Source organism: Lytechinus pictus, chromosome 7 (assembly GCF_037042905.1).
Source record: "Lytechinus pictus isolate F3 Inbred chromosome 7, Lp3.0, whole genome shotgun sequence".
Classification (NCBI taxonomy): Eukaryota; Metazoa; Echinodermata; class Echinoidea; order Temnopleuroida; family Toxopneustidae; genus Lytechinus; species Lytechinus pictus.
In genome coordinates this window covers 45,503,743-45,524,264 of record NC_087251.1, presented here as the reverse complement: position 1 = coordinate 45,524,264, position 20,522 = coordinate 45,503,743, and the positions used below count along the sequence as shown (strand labels likewise).

At 38.2% G+C, this 20,522-nt stretch overlaps 1 protein-coding gene and 1 pseudogene across 1 annotated transcript; both read right to left on the bottom strand.

Moving 5' to 3' along the window:
- Nucleotides 1–996: 996 nt before the first annotated feature.
- On the bottom strand, nt 997–3,908 carry LOC135154666 (uncharacterized; annotated as a pseudogene).
- Nucleotides 3,909–7,780: 3,872 nt separating this feature from the next.
- Nucleotides 7,781–20,277, bottom strand: LOC129264337 (mucin-2-like). Its single transcript, XM_054902206.2, has 7 exons — nt 18,362–20,277; nt 17,718–18,084; nt 16,712–16,952; nt 15,397–15,635; nt 13,950–14,261; nt 13,323–13,505; nt 7,781–12,837 (listed from the first exon to the last, which is right to left on the bottom strand). The coding sequence occupies exons 1-7, from the start codon at nt 20,233–20,235 to the stop codon at nt 12,460–12,462; spliced, it is 3,594 nt and encodes a 1,197-aa protein (XP_054758181.2). The 5' UTR covers nt 20,236–20,277; the 3' UTR covers nt 7,781–12,459.
- Between the last annotated feature and the right edge of the window lie 245 nt (nt 20,278–20,522).

The window sequence follows — 20,522 nt, the reverse complement described above, 5'->3', positions numbered from 1 at the left end:
ACAAAAAAATGAAAAATCAATATTAGTGTATAATTTTGGTACCATCATTTTGAGCTCAGCAAGAACTTTAATTTGATACCTCATTCATCCATATAGTCCCAGTAATAAAAAAGTTACGCCAATTTCCAATGCGCAAAAATGTCGATTTAATTCTTATGTTATCCTTTGTTTTGAAAGACAAAAGCTGTGATCACAACTGTGACCAAAGTACACTTTTTTAAACGAAAAAGAACATAACTTCCTTATGAAATAAGATTTTTTTACATGAAACTTTCAGGGATGATAGTAAGGTATATGCTGAATACAAGGCCATCCATTTTATCAAGTTTACTTCTAGATAACATCAGAAAAATTAATTAATTAATTAATTAACACATATTAATGCAATAGCTTTCATAGGAATTGATGCGAATTTAAGGAGAAAGGCTTTACAACTGCCTCTTTCATGGCAAAAATATTCTGGCAGACTAATTATATATGAAATTGACAATAATTTACAAAATCAGTAATTAGTTAATTAATTAATAATTAATCAACTAATTAATCAATTAGTAATTAATTAACTAATTAAGGTTGGGGTAACCAGATCCTGCTATTCGACTTTAGGAATTCCCGATTTAAAAAAATACATATATGATACAGTGGAAACGCGGTATAAAGAGATCTGATATAACAAGATAATATTTTGGTCCCAGCTCTTTATATTCTTTTTTTTTAACCCTGATATAACGAGATTCCTGCTATAACAAGGAAATTTTGATGGTCCCAAGGACCTCATTATACTGAGTTTCCACTGTATAAAATGCATTTTAATTTCAGATGTGTTTGTATCAACAGTCAATCAACAAATTCAGAATAATTAATAACATTACTGATAATTGATCCATGTTAAAGCTTCATTTAGAAGAAAAATACAAGTAGATCACCTTAATTAAGCATGACAAAATAGCAACTTTGTTACTGATGAAAACAACAGTACACTCATGAAACAGCTGTTTAACAAAAGACCAGATCTCCATACAAGACGTCAGCAGCAAGCCGATACATAGAAATGTTGTAATCAGTAGCATCATCATATTTGTCTGATTGTGACCAATATGCCATCCGGTACATTTCATTTTTCAGTTTCTCACACTTTGCATTGTACACTTCTAGTTTTTGTTGTTCATACCAGGCATGGCAGGCTTTTCTGCCAATAACTTGACCATTCAGAATAGCTTTCACAATTTCACACTTTGATTCTGAAAACCCCAGATGAGGAAATGCCTCCCTAACATTTTCTATGTCTGTTTCCTTCAATTTTTTCTCCAGCTTTCTTCTTTCTTTTGTTTGATGTGACTGTTCTTTCTCCTTGTGTCTTCGCATGATCTCTTTTCTCAGTTCTCTCTGTTTCTTTTTCCTCCTGTTCCTCTGCATTCTTCCCCATCTCACAGCTTTCTGCAGGACATCCTCTTTCCTGCCCTCTTCCAACTTGTCCAAATACTGGACTGTTTTATTTTTACAGGCACGCATCCGGCAAGAGAGTTAACACATGGTGGCATTTGGGGCTTTCTTCTTGAGCGAGCTGAACATACCCATTAATTCTTCTGCGTCGATATTGTGGGATCTGGTAGACGCTACTTCCTCCCGTAATTTCTCTGTGATATCAACATCAAAGTACCTGCTATACTGTCTTTCCAAGACATCGACGATTGCCTGGAGGCTACTACTCATCATAGCAGAGAACTGGTGGTCATCGTACTCAAATTCTCGCCAGGCCTGCAGGGTTGTGTCAATCTGAAGTTGCGCACCGAAGAAATCTTCTGTTGCGTAAAGCATATTCTCTGGATGACTAGCGGCTTCCTTTAGGGCCACAATGACCACTTCGACAACTCTAATGTAATCAGCATGGTTGAGCTCATTCTCATTTGACGTGTGAAATTTCCTCATCCATGGACCTGTCAAATGCTTTCCGAGAATGCCCAGCACATGAAGCTCAGATCTTGCTTGGTCCATGGTGAGATCATGAAGAATTGCAGCTCGCAAGCCACCACATGATGTCCCGGTCCTGAGCAGAGTGAGAAAGTCATCATAGTGTTCCACAAGTTTCCCACCAATGTGAAAGATGATATGTAGACGATTTCCACGGTAGCGAGGAAGTACACCACGTGGTATTTTCTTGTCATCAAGGAAAGCTATGAATCCACGAGGATCTCCTTTTTTTGTAGCGCAGTTTGTTCATTTGAAGTATGATATTAGCTGCTAAGCAATTCTTCCCAAAAACCTTGCGTGTTATAGATTCCTCGTGATGTTTAAGAGCAGAACGAACAGAGGATGCAATGGAATCTAGAGGATGGAGGTGGCAATTAAGTTCATTTAATGTCTTGCCCCACTCACTATTTACCACTCTTATGGCAGTGTGGTTGGCAGCACACCTATCGGACATGGTATTGGAAATGTTGTTAATCATCTTTTTTCTGGTCTCTTGTAAGTCAGCACCATTGAAATAGCAGTAGGTTTGACATAAATTTTCCACTGTGTCGCAAATGTGCTGGGCATAATCATCTGCCGTGCCGCCAGCTAATTCATCTACAGCTGCAGCAAGACAAGATTATTTTGTAGTGAAGTGCACGCTATTGATATGCATTTCCTCCTGGGTGGTGGCATCGAAGCCCATGGTAACATCCTTCGTAGACAGAAGAGTTTCCGCTGTCTGCAGCTCTGCCAAAGCCCCAAGTTCTCGTGCCATGAACTCCACAGTGCTCCTTTGTGGGACTTGATCCGACTCTCTTCCGCTTCTTCTGTAAAACTGTGAAATCAGGAAGGGTATGGATGCTGTTGGGGTGTTCTATCTGACATGATTGCGTCCATTTGTCACCTTTTTCTTCTCCGATCGATATCTCATCGATGTATAATGTCTCAAAATCCTCATTAAGGTGTTCAGTCTCTTGATCTTCCTCGTACATCTCAGCTCTCACTTCGCGGACTTCTGCGTCACGGCGTTGTCGCTGTCGTCTCCCGGCGGGGCGATCATCGTCACGGCGGCGATCGTCATCGCGGCGGCTGTCATTCCGTCTGTGTTGATTGTTGTTCTGGCACAACATTGATCGCGAAAAGTGTCCTTCTCGTCCACAGGATTTGCACTTCTCAAATTCGGCTGGACATCTGTCGGCATCTGCGTGTCGATATGTGCAGTATTTACAGTTTGCCTGTGTCTGGCGTTTATCTTCAGGATAACGTCGACCACGTTCATGACGTTGATCTCGCCTGAATGACTTCGAGCTGTGGTCTCCATCCCTTCCATTTCCATTTCGCTGCCCTCTAGCGCTTTCACGTCCTCGGCGCCTTGCGTCGATGGCATCCACGGCTCCTTTCTCGACGCCGTCATTGTGCGAGGAAAGCTGTTTCACTTGCTCGGCGCTGACTTCTGCCAAAGTACACATATCTGTGCACTGCTTTAAAGTCAAGTTCTCGATCTGTAGGAGTTTTTCCTGGAGCGCTTGATCCCTTATTCCGCAGACGATGCGATCCTTCAGTAGGGATTCTTCAAGTTGCTCAAACTCACAGTCGTTTGCGAGTCTTTTGATCTCCGTCAGGAACTTAGCAAAAGGCTCACCATCATGCTGATTGCGGGTATTGAACAAATACCTGTTCACAGTTGTGTTCTTTTTAGGTTCACAATAATTTCTGAACTTCAGCTTCAAGACATTTATCCTGTTCCTTTCGTCATCCGCAAATTGAAAAGTTTGGCATATAGCCTGAGCATGTGGCCCTGCCACGTGGAGAAAAGTTGCACACCGGACAATCTCCGGCTTCTCCGTCAGTTGAGTAGCAATCTCATAGACGTTAAATTCCTGTATCCAATCGTTGAAATTCTTGGACAAGTTCCCTTCAAAGGACAGTTGTCCAGGAGGTCGCAGACCCGACATAGTTATAAATTCTCAAGAAAGCGCTGGTTCTTAAAACCTTCTGACACCATGTGATGTGACGAGCACAATAAAAGATACTTCTTGACTCCAAGAGATACAGTTGCAGAGTGTCTTTATTAAGGTGCCAATCGACTAGCACAAATGTATCACATCTCAACAGTAGATGGCGCAATACAAGTATACGTACATACATTACACACACCAAGATTTTTTTCAAGGCATTCTCGGAAACTTTAGTACATCAATACTAACCAGTGACGTTTCCAAAGTTGTATTTCCTGTGATGCCACTCTGGGAAATGGTAGATCTGGCCCATAGAAATCAATCAGTCTGTCTTGCATGTTTCCAGTAAGTTTGTGTATCATCCTAGGCAATCAACAGCATCCCTTGAAGCAGACAATCCTTCAAATCTGTATGCCAGTTGTTGCAACAGACTGTCAAGGAATGGTAGGAATATAGTACGTCTGTAGAAAGTGCAAGCCCCTTTCCGGGAAGTGATACTTCGAAGGGTCTGTCTCTGACATGTACGAGGAACTGACATGACTTCACCTGCTGTCATGGACATGGACTCAGCTTTTTTCCAGACACCTCTGAAAGATATCTTGGCTTTGGTTCTGACTTTCGTCAGTTCTTCTTTGACTTGACTGATTCGGTCATAGGCTGCAACAAAATCCACATAAGTTCCTTGTAAGTTCCTGCTCAGACCAAATGTGAATCCGAATAGGTACAGAACTGTTTGGAATGCGGCAATGAAGGTCGAACTCTTCATAACGTAACTCCCAATCGCTGTCCAAGACGATGAAGATATGCAATAATAACACGATAACACCTACCCTCATCTTGTGACGTTTCTTTACATTTTGCCCTCTTCTAGAACCACAATCTTGAATTCGGTTGCGATGTCTTTGGGGTATTGATCTGGTGGGCAAAAGAAAAAGAAATCTGTGAACTGAAATTTTAAAAAAAGTGATGACTACAAATATCTTGACCGAACGTTCACTACTTTTATGGCTATTCGTTTAACCATTGGAGGTGCAAATTAAAGTATCCAGAAGGGATGTGGTCATGTCTACACCTAAGATGATGATCAGCATGCATGCCCTTTCAGGACAGAAATTGTGACCAATACTTTGCATCAAAATGACATAGGAATAAGTGCAAAAGGTTTATAAACAGCATAAAAAGTGAATAACCTTTCGTCTTTCTCTTAGTGTCTTCCGCATCGTCATAGGCTTTCTGTCCACTGCACTGTCACAAATTCCAGATCTTAGAAGTTTTAAACAAGGGAAGACGAAGACATGGTCCACTGCCCACTGGTCTCGACGAGCGCATCATCGTAGCAACGGATCGCCGTTGTTTTGTAATGTATCATCATGTTACTTATTGTTTTGCAAGGTGGTGACAGATTGACCACAGGCTCACACTCGCCCAAACGCAAACAAGTGCCAAAACAAGGTCGTGTTGCTAAAAACTTCATGTTTTTTTAACTCTTTTTCTTTTTATTTTCATTTCGTCTTCTTTTTTTTATTTAGCTTGATTGCTTCATCTAGTATTATATCTCTCTTTTTTCTCTTCTTTCTTTTTCTCTTTTTGCTATTTTCCCTCTGTTTTCTTATTTCTGCCTTATTTCTTTCTCTCCCTCTCTTTTTCCCATTCTCCCTTTTTCTCCGCAAAGGAAGAGACAAGGGCACCACTTTTAGCCCTCCTGTCGCCCTCCTATATTAACAGAGAGCCCCCCCCCCCCCAAATAAAAAAACGGGAGAGTGAAAAGAAAGGCGTTTGGATAATTATTTTGTATTTTTGGCTGATTTCCTGTCTTCCGTTTTTTCTCTTTTTCTTGTCTCTCTTCTCTTCTTTTCCATTTTTTTAAGCTCTGCCAACGGAAGTGGGGTGATAAGGATGGGTGACCGTTTTGGCCCTCATTTCGGCCTCCTAGATCAATAACAGAGCGAAAACAAGAGGTAGAAAAAGAGGTCTATATATTGTTTTCGGTTTAGTATTTTTTTTTTTGCTCTACCTATTTTCTCTCTTTTTTCTTCTTCTTTTTTTTTCTGTCCTATTTTTCCTTTATTTGCTCTGCCAATAGAGGGGGGGGGGGTGTTGGCTTGGATCCGCCTATGGTTAACCTGCATCACTCGGTTGCATTTTTGTTTCTTACTGATAAAGAGAAGACTTTAGAACATCTACCTATATCAAATTATTTGTAACATGACTTGACATAACATGACAGCTTTTCCAAAAATGTATTTTTTTATTGAAACACACTGTATAGTTCATCTTAATATCATAAAGAGTAAGTGATATATCCAGTCTCGAAGTTGACAAATTATCAGTGAATAAACTAGGATAAGACCTTACTGTCTGAAGACATGTTGAGGTCTGAAGTCCCCGGGGCAAGGATAAGACCATGCAGTAGCGTATGCAGGATTTTTGAAAGGGGGGGGGGTTCAAGCTGAATGAAATGTACATTTCATTCATTCAGCTTGAACCCCCCCCCCCCCTTTCAAATATCCTGCGTACATTACTGATCAGTTTAACATAAATGTTCTGTCGCTGTAAGTAATGATTGATGGTGAAATTACACTTTATCACATGATTAACTTTTGACCAATCATAGAGCAAGATTTTGAGTATGTGGAATGTGAAGTATGAATAAGCACTTTAGTGATTTAACCTGACATTGACAATTTAACATTTTGTACAAGTAAATGTAATAATCATCTGTTGAATTTCTTGTCTTTATAATTGCAGAGATTTGACCATGTATCGTTTATTTAAATAAAGAAAAGGTTTATTATTTTGAAGATGTATGTTACTCAGACTAATGGTCTTATTATTTTACGTGTTTTTGTTTTCATTTCGTAAATATGTTTTTATATTCATAATGTATGACTTTCTTTCTTCTTATAACCATTTCTTTGAAATAATTTGTTTCTGTGCCATATTCAGTATAGAAAGGTCTCAACCTTTCTATATTGAATAGCTCATATAACAATAATAATAATAATAAATACTTCTTATTAAGCGCTTTTTCAGAAGTTACAAAGCGCTGTACAAATGACAAAACAAATACAATCGGTGAAAACTTATAACAAAACTACACAAAATGAAACACTACTTGCAATATATTAAACATGTTAAAACAATGAGATTTAAGCATCTTCTTAAACACATCAATAGAAGAACATTGTCGAAGTTTATGGGGTAATCTATTCCAATATTTTGGGGCGAACACAGAAAATGACCTATCACCGACTGATTTGAATGTCCGGGGGATGTGAAGAGGGATATGTGATGATGACCGAGTGTTATACATTGATTGGCTGGCGAACTGTTAGGAGGTCTGACAGGTATGATGGAGCTTGATCATTAAGACATTTGAATGTGATAGTCAGAGACTTATGCTCAATTCGATTTTTTTCTTTCAGCCAATGTAATTCTCTTATCAGGGGGGGTTGTCTGTGTATATGATGGTTGACCCTTGCTGCTTTATTCTGTAATTTCTGTCATATCCAAATGAATTTTCAGATTCTTCGGGAGGAAAAATATTTAATTGTACGTTTGATATTTGTAGTGCTGCAAAACTTCACTCAATGCTCACCATTTACCAAATACATTAATATTAACTTATTCTAAGAAGTTTGCAAAACCTGAATTCCATTGTTATGATTATTTAACTTTTTAACCACAGGTGGTTAAACATACAGGTAAACTTGTTTGAGTCAACCTTCTGCAGCCAAATATTCGCCCAAGTCGAAGCAATTTTTAGACCACTTTATGCAAAACATACATGAAAATTCAACTAATTTGTACTACATTATTGTTCTAAAGTAATATAAAAAAGAATAGTGAACACATAGACAAGACACCAATTATTTGTTCATACTCATTTAATGGAATATTCACATGAAATGTGTATATACAAGGGCAACGCTATGAATACTTCAAAAATATTTCACATTGCTTGTTTTTATTCACATAAATATTATGAAGGTTTTGAATTAGAAATGTCACTAAAATTCATTCAATTCCTAGGCATGGCTGTATATTTGTTCTCTTCAGAGTATGAATTATAATTTCATGATGGACAGATTGTCTATCAACAGGAAAGACCAATAATTGGGTTATGTAAAAGAATCATTTCAACAATTTTCTTTTTGATCATTTTCTTCTCATTCTGTATATAATTGTAATTTATTTTAATAATAAATAATTTTTTCACAAATGCAATAATAAAAGAAAAAATATTTATACTGTACAATTAAAAAAAAGGAAAACATTGTTATCTCCCTCTCCAGGCAAAATGTATCTAGATTTTTAGGGAAAATATCAAATTTGATGAAAAAATGTTTCGTTTTATGTAAAGTAAACTACGACATGCATTGCCCAGAGTTAAATGAACCATTCTAACCAGAAAAAAGTACCTTTTGCACTTTTCAATTACCAGTAAAAGGTAAAAGAAGAAGCATACCTGTTTGACAGGTAGTGAGTGTTATGTTGTGTAACTTGATCGCCATATTTATAACAACAAAAGTATATATTATGGATGTCTAAACCAACATGTTTACATGCAAAACCCACAATATTACTTGAGAGGGGAGGCGATTGAATTTTCTGTATTGTAAGCAAATCTTATACTTCAAGGTGACATTACTTTTTAATTAACCATAACCCAAATAATACTGGATCCAATGTACAAGATCAGGGGAACATTTCACAAAATGTTTCATCAATGATGTTCACTGACTACTTTGCTCTCAGCCAATCAGATTGAAGAATTTGCAGTAGCTTGTAACATCTGTAAGAGAAAATCATCGTCAAACTTTTCATGAAATACACCCTGTTGAAACCCGAAGCAGTCTAAGAATTTTTGTTGTTGAAATGTTTGTTTCTCACTTTCAAACCTTCATGAATTCAGAGCACATGTAGGTAGGTCTTTCACATGAGTTGATTTTTTAAATTTTAAACTTTGAGCATTAATAAGAGTATTGTCATGGCTAACAGAAAGTGGCCTTGTGACATATTGGATGTTTTTTTAAGTTGGTTTTTAACAAATATAACAATCATTATAATTGTCATAAAGTTTGATGTAATTCTATTTTGAAGTGGAGAAAATGGTTCTCTTTACAAAGACATAAAACGAAGTTACAAGCCTAGACAGATATATTCAACCTCTTTTCTACCCTATAGCTACTTGTGCATCAACATATTTCCTACAGGAAACTATCTCACATATCCAACCTACCAAATTTGATAACAAAGTACTAGGATGGAATTGATTACTTAAGTCATATTTTCAAAGTATTTCCAGTAATGATGGAGATACATGTATGGGGACTACTTTAAATAAATGATGAAACTATCAGTCTGTACTGACCGCACAGAAACGTTTTTTTGCGCTAACAATGCGCTAACAGAGGCCCTGTTACAACTGGTAATGTGGCAGCGATGCCCAATGTTACAACAATGCATGACACATTGAAATAAATGTTTTGGCTTCACAATCCGAAAGATGTGACTGGGCTTATTACTCTTCGCAATCTGTTACGCTAACAACCTTTCTGTGCGGTCGGCACAGATCGCTCAATATCCAGTTGATAAAAACCACTTGAATTTGGCAAAACAGTACAATATCATATTTGATCATATCAACATGCACATTTTCTCCAAACCCCTTTATTAGAGGATTCTTAACACAGTGGTCCATATTCTGTAGTCAAGTTTAACTTAGGCCATGGTCTAACCCTGTGCTATTATGGGAAGCTGAAATTTCAAAATTTATATTGTATATATTCATTGTTTTCTGTGATCATTCCCCATATTTCAATGGTGATGAAAACTACTTCAGTTATCATTACCAGACATTTATGAAAGAATTTAGTGCCAAATGTGCCAACGATTCAAAGCTATACTGCTGGAGATTGGTCACATGTGGCTTTCCATAGTTAAACAATCAACAAGTTACAACAGTAGGAATTAATATCACAGAATGCAAATCAAAAGCCAAAAGAAACTGGGGCCCGTATTCTGAAGTCAGGTTTAACTTAGACCATGGTCTAACTCTGTGCTAAAATTATGGGAAGCCATAAGTGTCAATTTCTTTTTATCAAGTTGTATGTTTCTTATGTTTACTGTGCTCTTTCCTGATTCATCGACAGTGAAGACAATCATCTATTTATACTTCCTAGACAATTATGAATGCTTTGAGAGCCAAATGAGCTGAAATATGATATCTCTATCGTTAGTGATTTATGGAACAATTGGCTATCCATACTTAAACCACAACTTTAAACCTGAGTTTGAGTTGAACCCGACTTCAGAATACGGGCCATAGGATCCACAGTCAACTATGGTATGATTTATTCCCAACTACCTACTTGGAGCTTTGCTTTTTGCCTATCATTCATTATTATCAAAGCAAACTATTTTTGTATTCAATATATTTCATTCCTATTAAGAGTAGAAAGCCCACTATTACAAATTGCATATTCTTATCCTACTTCAAACTCAAAACGCAAACTTACTATATTATCTCATTATCTAATATGACTTGATTTGAATTTCTAATAACATTAATTGCAAAAAGCCAATATATTTTTATAATTCCAGTTGATGTTACAAAATCAATTTTATATGTGGGATCAAGGAATTGAATAATTAGTTCAAACGGAAATGTGTCCAGGTACATCTACATTTTTTTTACTTTGATGATTTAAAAACGACAAATTCATTGAAAAATTAAACATAAAAACCTGTTGGTCTAGATCTACACTTTGGTGTATAAAACATGTGTATCCATTGATAAGAGCACAATACACACTGTGTAGGATTTCAACAACCAGTAAGTCATATTCTGAAATGTTGGAAAAGACAGAGGTCGACACCGGTGCCAGTAGTCCGTAACTGGTAAAAATCACTGCAGGTCAAGTAAATTTCAAGGACTTGTAAAACTTATTGGTCAGATATGTCCAGTAAAAAAAAATCAAGAATAAGATTCAGATTATGTCCGCTTTTAAGTTGTCACGAAAAACAATGTAGACAGATAATGTGAAGAAGTTATAACACCCATCTGATGAATAAACACAATGGCCTGAATTCACAAAGGTGGTTTTTAAAACCATCGGGTAAACCCATGGTCTATGCAGATTTCCTGTATAAATTACGAGTATTTACCAGGTATATTAAAAATTTCCAATGCTGATGCACGGTCTTGTTGCAGTGCGCCAAGTTGACGCCTATTGCCGTGGTTATCCACTCTATTTTATTAATGAGTCCACTGTTTTGAATTAATGAGTCCACTCTTCAAACAGTGGACTCTTGAATATAATACCTTATACCTTATATAATATACTGGTACTTAACCATGGCAACAGGTGTCAGTTTGGCGCACTGTGACAAAAGCGTGCATCAGCACTGGACATTTTTTAATATACCCGGTAAATAAGCATACTTTATACAGGAAATCTGCATAAACCATGGGTTCAACCGATGCTTTTAAAATTAGAAATGACCTTTGTGAATTCGGGCAAATAACTCTCTGGTTGTACCAGATGAAAATAAAGAAAATATATGTGTTCACAGACAACTACACCGAGCATTTAATGCCTACATTATTAGTGGTGATGGTGGTGGAGGACTCTAGGGATAACAATAATTGGCACCTCAAAAACGGGCTTATTAGCTATATATATATCAAACTACTAAACTATGTACATATGTGCATATATAGTAAACATCGGAAAAGACGTGTTTCAAGACATTTCAGACCAGACATGCAATGTACAGAGCACACTCCCATACTCAACCTAATAATAGTAGCTGAATACACATATCAAATTCATGCACGTATAAAGTAGACCAAGCAATATCTAAAAAAAACATATGTTGCCGTTTTCAAAAATATACACAAACATATATTACAATATTTACAATGCATGATATATTTTGCAGAGGAGAAACTGACAAAACAAGCTGGCTGCCTACTTCATTTGTTTTTTAAGTCTATTTCATACTGATGTACACTATTGACAAATCCAACTTCAGAATTTTGGCGGTCAAAATAAAATCACTTTCTTCACTGAGTTACGCAATTAGCCAGTTGCAATTCTAGCTATTAAGTGCATGCATTATCTTTTGTTAGGAATACTACAAGCCCCCCCCCCCCCTCCAATAGATATTTTTCTAAAAATCAGCATCCAAACCAAATATAGAGACAGATATGTCAGAACATTTACACAAATTAATACTTTTGCTACTTGAAGATATTACTGACCATGAATGAAGTGCATACATATTAAGCTGAAATACTGGATAAATATGTATGATAGAAGAAAAAGATAGTGTGATTGCAGTGTAAGGTATACACAATCAAAGACGAAGTAAAAGAGAGATAAAGTTGAGAAAATTAAACGAGACAAAGGCAAGTTAACCTGACAAACTACAATGACTGATGGTGAAGACCATGTGATGCACAATACTGGCAAGTTGGGCAAAATGGCAGTTTATATATACAGACAGCAGGCTCATCCACCTGGCCATGGTTTTGGAGTTCTCAATCTGCAGACTGATTGATCAAACCCATCTCAACGGCCATATCCAGGGACATCCCCGCTGGTAGCTGGACGCAACTGCCGTCGTCCAGGATGTACTGCGGGCTGGGCTCCTCGACCGTCTCAATGGCACCACCCTCCATGGACAGAAGAGCTTGGACGGTCTCGATGGTCATGCCCTCGGGCGTCTGGATCTGCATGGCGGTGCCGTCGGGTTTCTGGAGGAGGAAGGTGCCGTCCTCCAGCTGCATGATGGTGGTGCCCTCGGGTAGGACGGTGGTCTGCTCCACCAGGTCTTCTGAGGGGGTGTCTCCCGTCTCCATGAGGGGTGGACCGGACTCGTTGGACGCCTCTGCCTCTTGGGCTTTGGCAGGGTTGCTCTGAAGAAGAAAAATCATAATGGAATTTGTGAAATTGACCTTGCACAGCAGAACATCAGAAGTTGAATCTTTGCCAAGCACAATAAAATTTGAAGACTGCCCTCCTTTGTTTTAAGGGCCGAGTCGCATTGGATTTTATTTGTGTGTGTTCTAATGGCATCTTATCAGTTGGATTGCAATAGATGTATGTCATTTACCTTCGTCAGGACACTAAAATGATGTTACTGGTACCTTATCACATTAGTCAAAGACCTATGTTCTGGCATGCCCTATTTTTTTTTCCATGACATTTTGGTATATACATGTATAATCATGATGAATTATCAACAAGGTCAAACTTGCACTACAATATAATTGGTACGTCACTTGAAAAGGCTGATTACATCATATCTAATCAAAGCTACCATTTACTTCAAACATATACCACAAGTCGGAATAATCAATATGGCTTAAGATAAATGGCAGTCATAAATAGAAATTCTTACATCAGGAGAATCTTGAGTAGATGTGAGGAGCTGTGAGTCTGAGGATAAGCTAGAGCTTTCCTTGGCTGTATCATCCTCAATGGCAGTGCTTTGTTCTGATGATGGTGTAGTGGTAGTAGTAGTAGCAGGGCTGGTGGTGGTCTTGCTCTCTTGTGACGATGTTGACTGGGTGTTGGTAGGTTTCTTTTTTTATGAAATTAAATTAAGAAAAAAAATAATTGGGAATAAAAATTATCTTTAGTATGTCCACTCCATTGTGAATAATGTTCGTCAAGCTTATAATAATTGTGATGTACATTGTAAGATTAATTACTTGATGTACAATCAATAGTTACATTTATTTATCTGGGGGAAGAGGGGTAACAGAGAGAGAGGGGGAATACACAGATTAAGACAGAGAAGAGACTGAGACAAGAAAGAAAGAGAGAGCAGAGAAGAGGGGGAGAGAGCATGTGAGATAGAGAATGAAAACTCAATGCATATGCAAGTATGGTTGTCGACTTTATGGCACCAATGTAATTAGTTAACGACTAACTTAAGGTAACATGAATAAAGCTTAAGTTATCATTTCTGAATAAGAAAAAAAAGACACATTCACACAACTGATTCAATGAAATAGGCACTCACTGTTCTGATAGGCTTGAGTGGTGGCAACGCCGTCGTCACACTGGTTGTCTTGGCCGTCGGGCTGGATTCAAAAGCTTTGGTGTTCGATTCCATGCCTTTGGAGGCCGATGATATCGGACCAAGAGGAGGGATGGGTCTCTTTTCAGCAGCAGGTTTCGCCGTGGTGTTGGCGTTGGGGACGTCGGCGATGGATGCTATGGTTCCGATGGTATGGACCCTCTTGGCAGGAAACGAGGAAGGGGTGGTGAGCCGGGAGTAGCTTGACCGAGGAGAAAGGATGCTGATTGTGCCAGGGGTTTTCTTGCTCGGGGGCTGGTGGAATTTTTGAAAATTGCCAAGAAACTTTAATTTAAACTTTGATTGACTTTGATTCATAAATTGACTAGCAAATTACATTTTACCATATGAAAATTGATCCTAGTGGTCCCTGCATTTTAACCAAGTGGAAATTAGACCCCAGAATAGACAGAAAGACTTTTTTTTGGGGGGGGGTTGTAATTGTATAAATCATTCAGTTCAAATCATACAACAGATACAGGTCATTACAGTGATGACTAAATTTGGCATTGATAAAATATTAAATGATTGAAGGGTATCTGCTTTCAGCCATGATAGTAAAACAGCTTTGTCCTTATTAACCCTAAGAAGACTGGGGGGGGCTGATTCAGCCCCCCCTTGACGTTTTTCGCAATAAATCCGCCGCGCGAATTTTTTTGACCGCATCGCTCGCTGACTTTTTACTTTCAAGTCTCGCGCAACTTTTGAGACCAAAATTGTGACCCCCAGGTATGCGGTTCCGAAATTACGCAACATTTCGTAAGTGCATGCAGACCCAAAATTGCTCAAAAACGTGAATTTGTGTACAAATCCAATGCAAATAGTGTTTTTAGCCAAAATTCATAAAATGTATCATTATTTTTCCTTTTACAGCTTAAAATCAATTTATTTTATCTTGTTAATGGTCAAAATAAAGTACCCGACAATTTCCATTGAAAAAACAATAGAAAAACAAAAGTCGAAAAACAAAGAAATACATAAGAAATTAAGAAAACAATAAAATACATAAGAAAATAAATGTGATATTGACATTTAAAAAAAATAAATTTGATCAGAGGCCTATAAAGAGTATATGAAACAAATATTTGCATTTTAGGGGCATTATTTTGTTAATTAGAGCAAACTTACGATTTTACGCATAAATTAGCATAATTAATGAGAAATGAGATTTTTCGCAGAATTTTATATTATAGTTTTGTAGATAATGCCATGGGTAACGCGCGTGCCAATTTTCGTCGCGATCGACGTCCGAGATCATAAGGGGGGGCTGAATCAGCCCCCCCCCCCAGTCTTCTTAGGCGTCGAAATAGCCCAGTCTTATTTAGGGTTAAATGTTGAGAAATACAGAAGAAATAATAACTTGGGTACAACGTGGTCCCAAAAAGTTTACCTCACTCTTTGGTGAATTTGCCATTCTGCGCTTCCTCTGCAGTGCTTCACCTACACTCTTTGCAGCCTTAGGTTGTTTTTGTTCTTTATCTTTGGATAGTGCTTCTTGCTTCTTCAGAAGTCTTACAGTCTTTGGCAGAGCATCGTCTGAGGGATCTTTGAAGCGATATCGTCCAGTCTCCACACCAAGAACTTTAGCCATAGCATCGTCCTCGATTAGAATCTCTTGTGATGCGTTTCCTGTGCAGAAGGGGAGGGGGAATAGAGAAGTAATAAAATTAGTAAAAGATGCACCTTAAGGCGACCGCACACCTTACGCTTGGTCTGCGATTCATTTTTGGAATAAAACGTAGTAGAATTTGATGCTAATATTGAGACTTGGAATATCTTACTGTGTAATGTTCGAAATCATTGTACGAATACCTATGTTCTAATCTGTGACTATGCTATCATCCTTAGAATAAAAGCAAATTTAATATCCAGTCGTAATGACGTCATAGCAGTCGTACGATTGGCTACGATTTGAAACTAATTTGGCCTTTACTCCAAAATAAAGGCTTGCAATCTTTCAAAATAGTTGTATTAGTATTCTTTCAATTAATGTTAACCTCAAATAAAATGATATGTTCCATTCACATTTTCAGAAAATGAGTAAAATGCAATTTGTTCCACAATCGGATCGCGAACAGTCGTAAGGTGTGCGGTGGCCTTTACATATATGCTTACATTTTATTTTATGTTCAACCCTTTAATTCCCCATATTTGGTATTAAGTGAAATGTAATTAACTTGATAATTGCTGAAACTGGATTGAGCCTATATTAAATTCAAATGGACTAACTAGTTAAAGATAATCCCACAGACTCTATGAACCTACAAAGAGTTGATAAATGTATTTATTTTCATTCCGATATAATACAAATGGACTGAATATATATCTACAGTGTATGTGTTTTTCAGTGACCTCACTAAATCTTTAACTCCAGTTTACAAAGTTTCTATGGGTTCTTCTTTAGAATGAAAGATAGTCACATACTAAATGGAAAATTCCAGAGCCTGAATGTAGGCCCCAAAAGTCCTCCATACAATCAACAAACATGTACTATGTTCAGTTTTTATGATTATTTAATATACAATTGGCAAAAAATACTTCATATAATAAAATACTTTATATAATAAGGTACATTAACAGTAAATTAAGACATGTTCAGCTTGACATAATCTACTTGTTTGATTTGTCATGTGCAACTAAACATCTTAATATAACGACCCAAGAATTAAAAAAAGGGGGGAAATGAAGAAAGAATGTGTATTGACCTTTCACAGAATGATCCTTGACAGGAAAAACTGGAACACGCTCCAGACACGACGCAGCCATCTTCCTGGCTTCAAGATGCATTTCTTTGAGTGCTTTCAGGATGGTGGGAAAGATTGCATCTTTGGTTGTGGTCTGCTGGGCTCTGGCGACTATGTACTCCCAGGGAGTGATGACCTTAGACAGCATAGGCAGCGTGACCTTGATCAGATCATCGTCAAGAGGGGTCTTGGGGTCAAAGAACTGTAATATGAAGTCATCATGAATATTCATAAGATTGATGCATTGTTCAGTGAATACCATATGAGATTTTGAGAAAGAAGAAGTTCATTTCCTGATTATGAGATGAAAGGTCAAATCTATCAATCAGTTCTTTTACAACAGAATCATTAAAGGATTATAATGAGTAGAGTAAATGATGCTTATACCAGATCCGCAGAACATTTATTTCTGGGCCTATTTTTATAAAACTAATGTTTAGTAGATGATGTTACGATTCAATGAAAAAAATGACATTGACCAATCAAATGGCATCTTCAGTAACATTAAGCAGTACCTTTAACTTTATCATTCAATCAGGATTCTCATTTCATCTTTAATGATGAAAGGGATAGTGTTTGCAAAGTGCTAAAGCTAAACAGACATCCAGATGTATTATGATTTTGTTCCGATTGAACTTTTTGCTAACATTTAATGTAGATCTACAGGGCATTTGAATATCACACATAATTTCTTAATCAGTTGTTATTGAAAACTTACGAGACAAAGCAACAAATATTTCAAGACTTTATTGTAATTAATCAATTAGTAACAAAAAGCAGAATAAACTTTCAAAAACAGATTGAACAATCATATTACTTGCATTTCATAGAAAATCTTAAAATACTTTAAGCCCTATTTTGATACCATCATCACACCTTACGGAAATTAAAGTAAGTTAATTCAACATCCTGTATTAAAATGGTACCGTATTAAAAAAAAATCCCCTGTAGTATAATTTCCAGTCACCTTTGAAGTTGATGCTTCTGCCTTTGGAACATCTTTGCTGTTTGAGGTTATCACTGATGCATCGCCACTCTGATCAACGACCTTACGACCCGACCCTGGGGGTCTTCCTCTACCCCGCCCCCTTGGTTTATAAGGATAGTGGTAGGTAATTATAGCTGGTTTCGGCCGTTCTGGTTCTGGTTCTGCTTGTTTGTTTTCTTGGGATGTCTCTTCTGAAGAACTTGGCTTATCATCTTCGGGCTTGGGACTGGGAGATTGGTTCCCATTAGGTTTCTCGGCTGCCTCACTCGGGGATTCAGCTGCCTCGTTTGTCTCGGCTGCCTCACTCGGGATTTCAGCTGCCTCGTTTGGTGTCTCCTCCTTTGTTCTACAAGAAAATAAATATAAAACGAATTAAAAATACACCTTTGTTTTCATTATTTTTTCTCAACTGAACTCTTGCTTTGAGAATTATATGATGGTAAAAGTTGAAAAAATAAAAGGCTTTTTGAATAAAAAATTTGAAAGGTGAAATCAAGAAAAATTTCACAAATTCAAATAATAACCCCCCCCTCCTCTCTTTTCCTAGAACTGATGATTTAAACTTTAAAACAAGTTATGTTGTACAATGTACAGAGACTATTTAAAAAAAAAAAGACTCCTACTCTTTGTCACTTTGTTTCTCATCAGTCTCCATCTCCATCTGTGGGTCTTCATCTTCCGTCTTTGCAAACACGGCATCAGGATCTCCATGTGTCTGGTTGTCTCTGTAGTGTCTGGCCAGTCCGCCTCTTCCAATGTACCGCTTCTCACAGTTCTGGCATTTATACCTCCTCTTCTGATCATAGAAGCTAAGTGTCGAGGTTGCATTTTCACCATCATCATAATCCGAGTATTCTCCATCAGAGGAACCTGGCTGGTCTCCCATCTCTTCATTGGACATGGTTTTGTACTCCTTGATTCTATACAGTGGAGGCCTGGACACTCGTCCAGATCGAGTCTTGCAGTTGGCCGGTCTCTTCTGTCTCATGAGATGCAAGTCCTGCGAGGACGGCACTGCTGGAGCCATTCCCTTGGCCGCTGCTTTTCCACCACCTCGACCAACTTTTTTCTTTACTCCCAAGACTATGGCTGGCTTAGGACTCGGAGAGGATTTGACCGATGTTGAAGTGGGTGAAAAAGTTGTTTTTGTGGTTGTTGGAGTGCTATTACTGGGGAGCCTGTTGGACAGGATGGTACCGGGTGGGAAAGTTCTGACGGGTGTTTGCTGCTTGTTAGTTGCATTAGTTACTACTTTCATCATCGGAATAGTGCTTCCCTGTTTCTGACTTGTGGACAAGATGGGAGCAGAAACTGGAGTCGTGGTTGAAACTGGAACTTTAATAAGAGCTGGAGCCTTAGCTGGTGTTGAAGATGAAGCAGGTGGAGGAGCTGGGGCTGGAGTTGGTTTTGATGACTGGGTGGTCACAGTGGCTGGAGCATCTGGAACGCGAACAATGGTGATTGGTTGACCAGGATTCTTTGCCAAGAGGGCCTGCACTTCTGGGGTATTCACAATATTCGATATAAGCGTTTGGCTGAGAGCCCCTGTCCCTGGAGGGGTTCGAACAGTGATTGTTACCGGTGAAGGGGTTGAAGGTGCTACTCTCAGAGTTGGAACGCTTGTGATTGGAGCCGTCTGTTGCTGTGAGATGGCTTGAATGAGGCCAGGGGTATTCAGCAGAGATGTTCCAAGGCCAATATTACTAGAAGCAGAACCTGTCAACAAACTATTTCCATTCACAAGTAATGATGTATTTTGAGCTGATCTTGCCAAATTCAAAGATATTGGATTGGCCGCAGGTGCAGCTACTACAGAAGTGGGAGTGGTTCCTACAGCTGATGCAGAAGCAGTTTCCAGGATGTTTAATGCATCTTTATTTTTTGAGTTTTCGGTGAGAGAACAATCGCTGCCTGAATCGATCATGGTTGCAATGGACCCAAGTAAAGAACTTGCTGCAATATCTGATAAGACATTATTCGATGATGAAGACATGGCTGAATCATGATCCCCAGAAAGAGCAGAAGATTCGGTGTCAATTTTGGAAGATTCAGAATCAATTTGGCCAGTCAAACAATCAGCTTGTGATTCAATTGATCCATCAATCAGCCCATTGTCATTAGATGACGTGCTGTCAGCAATCAACATTTGATTCTGATCTCCAACGACGGGGAATCCATCTCCTGGTTCGGCTTCAGGAATGACAGTTTCAGAAACTTGTTTATCATCATGATCATCTTCTTCTAACAAGCCGCTACCCGCGGCTCCATCGGTGTTTGCGTCTGTCTCTCCTGCCGCGGCAGAGAAATTTATTTCATCTTCCTGTCCAGATTCATCCATCTTTGAGAGAGCCTCGGACAAAAGATCGGGTGTTTTTCCTTCCTTTGTTCCTGGAGAGCTTTTACCGATAAAGCCTTGCTGTTTTACATTATCCTGTGTGTCGGAATCGGGATCAGAATGGGTTATTTCTCCAATAATTGCATCCTCCGCGTCCGCCATGTCAAAGCTGCCCTCAACAAAAGTAAACCCTGCGAGATATATATATAAAGGAGACCCTGCGCAGTCGTTCTCAGTTAATTAAGAAGTTATTGTACCAAGAAGTACCGTAGCGTCTGAAATAGAATAGTATAAAACGACTGGTAATAGTCTAGGCACTTGATTGAGGTCACCTGATTGTGTTGTATTCATTAACGTTGTAAAAAGTTACGGATCGGGAGTCGGAGAGTTACACTTGGTCGGACTGAGGAGAAAGGATCATATTCTTCTGGATCTGTGTTAAATAAAAC

Excerpts from the sequence above, each read along its gene's own strand:
- LOC129264337 (XM_054902206.2), bottom strand. The coding sequence starts at position 20,235 with ATGGCGGACGCGGAGGATGCAATTATTGGAGAAATAACCCATTCTGAT. Across the intron at positions 18,085-18,361 it reads GAGAAACAAAGTGACAAAGA|AACAAAGGAGGAGACACCAA; the intron begins GTAGGAGTCTTT and ends ATTTTCTTGTAG. Across the intron at positions 15,636-16,711 it reads CAAGGATCATTCTGTGAAAG|GAAACGCATCACAAGAGATT; the intron begins GTCAATACACAT and ends CCTTCTGCACAG.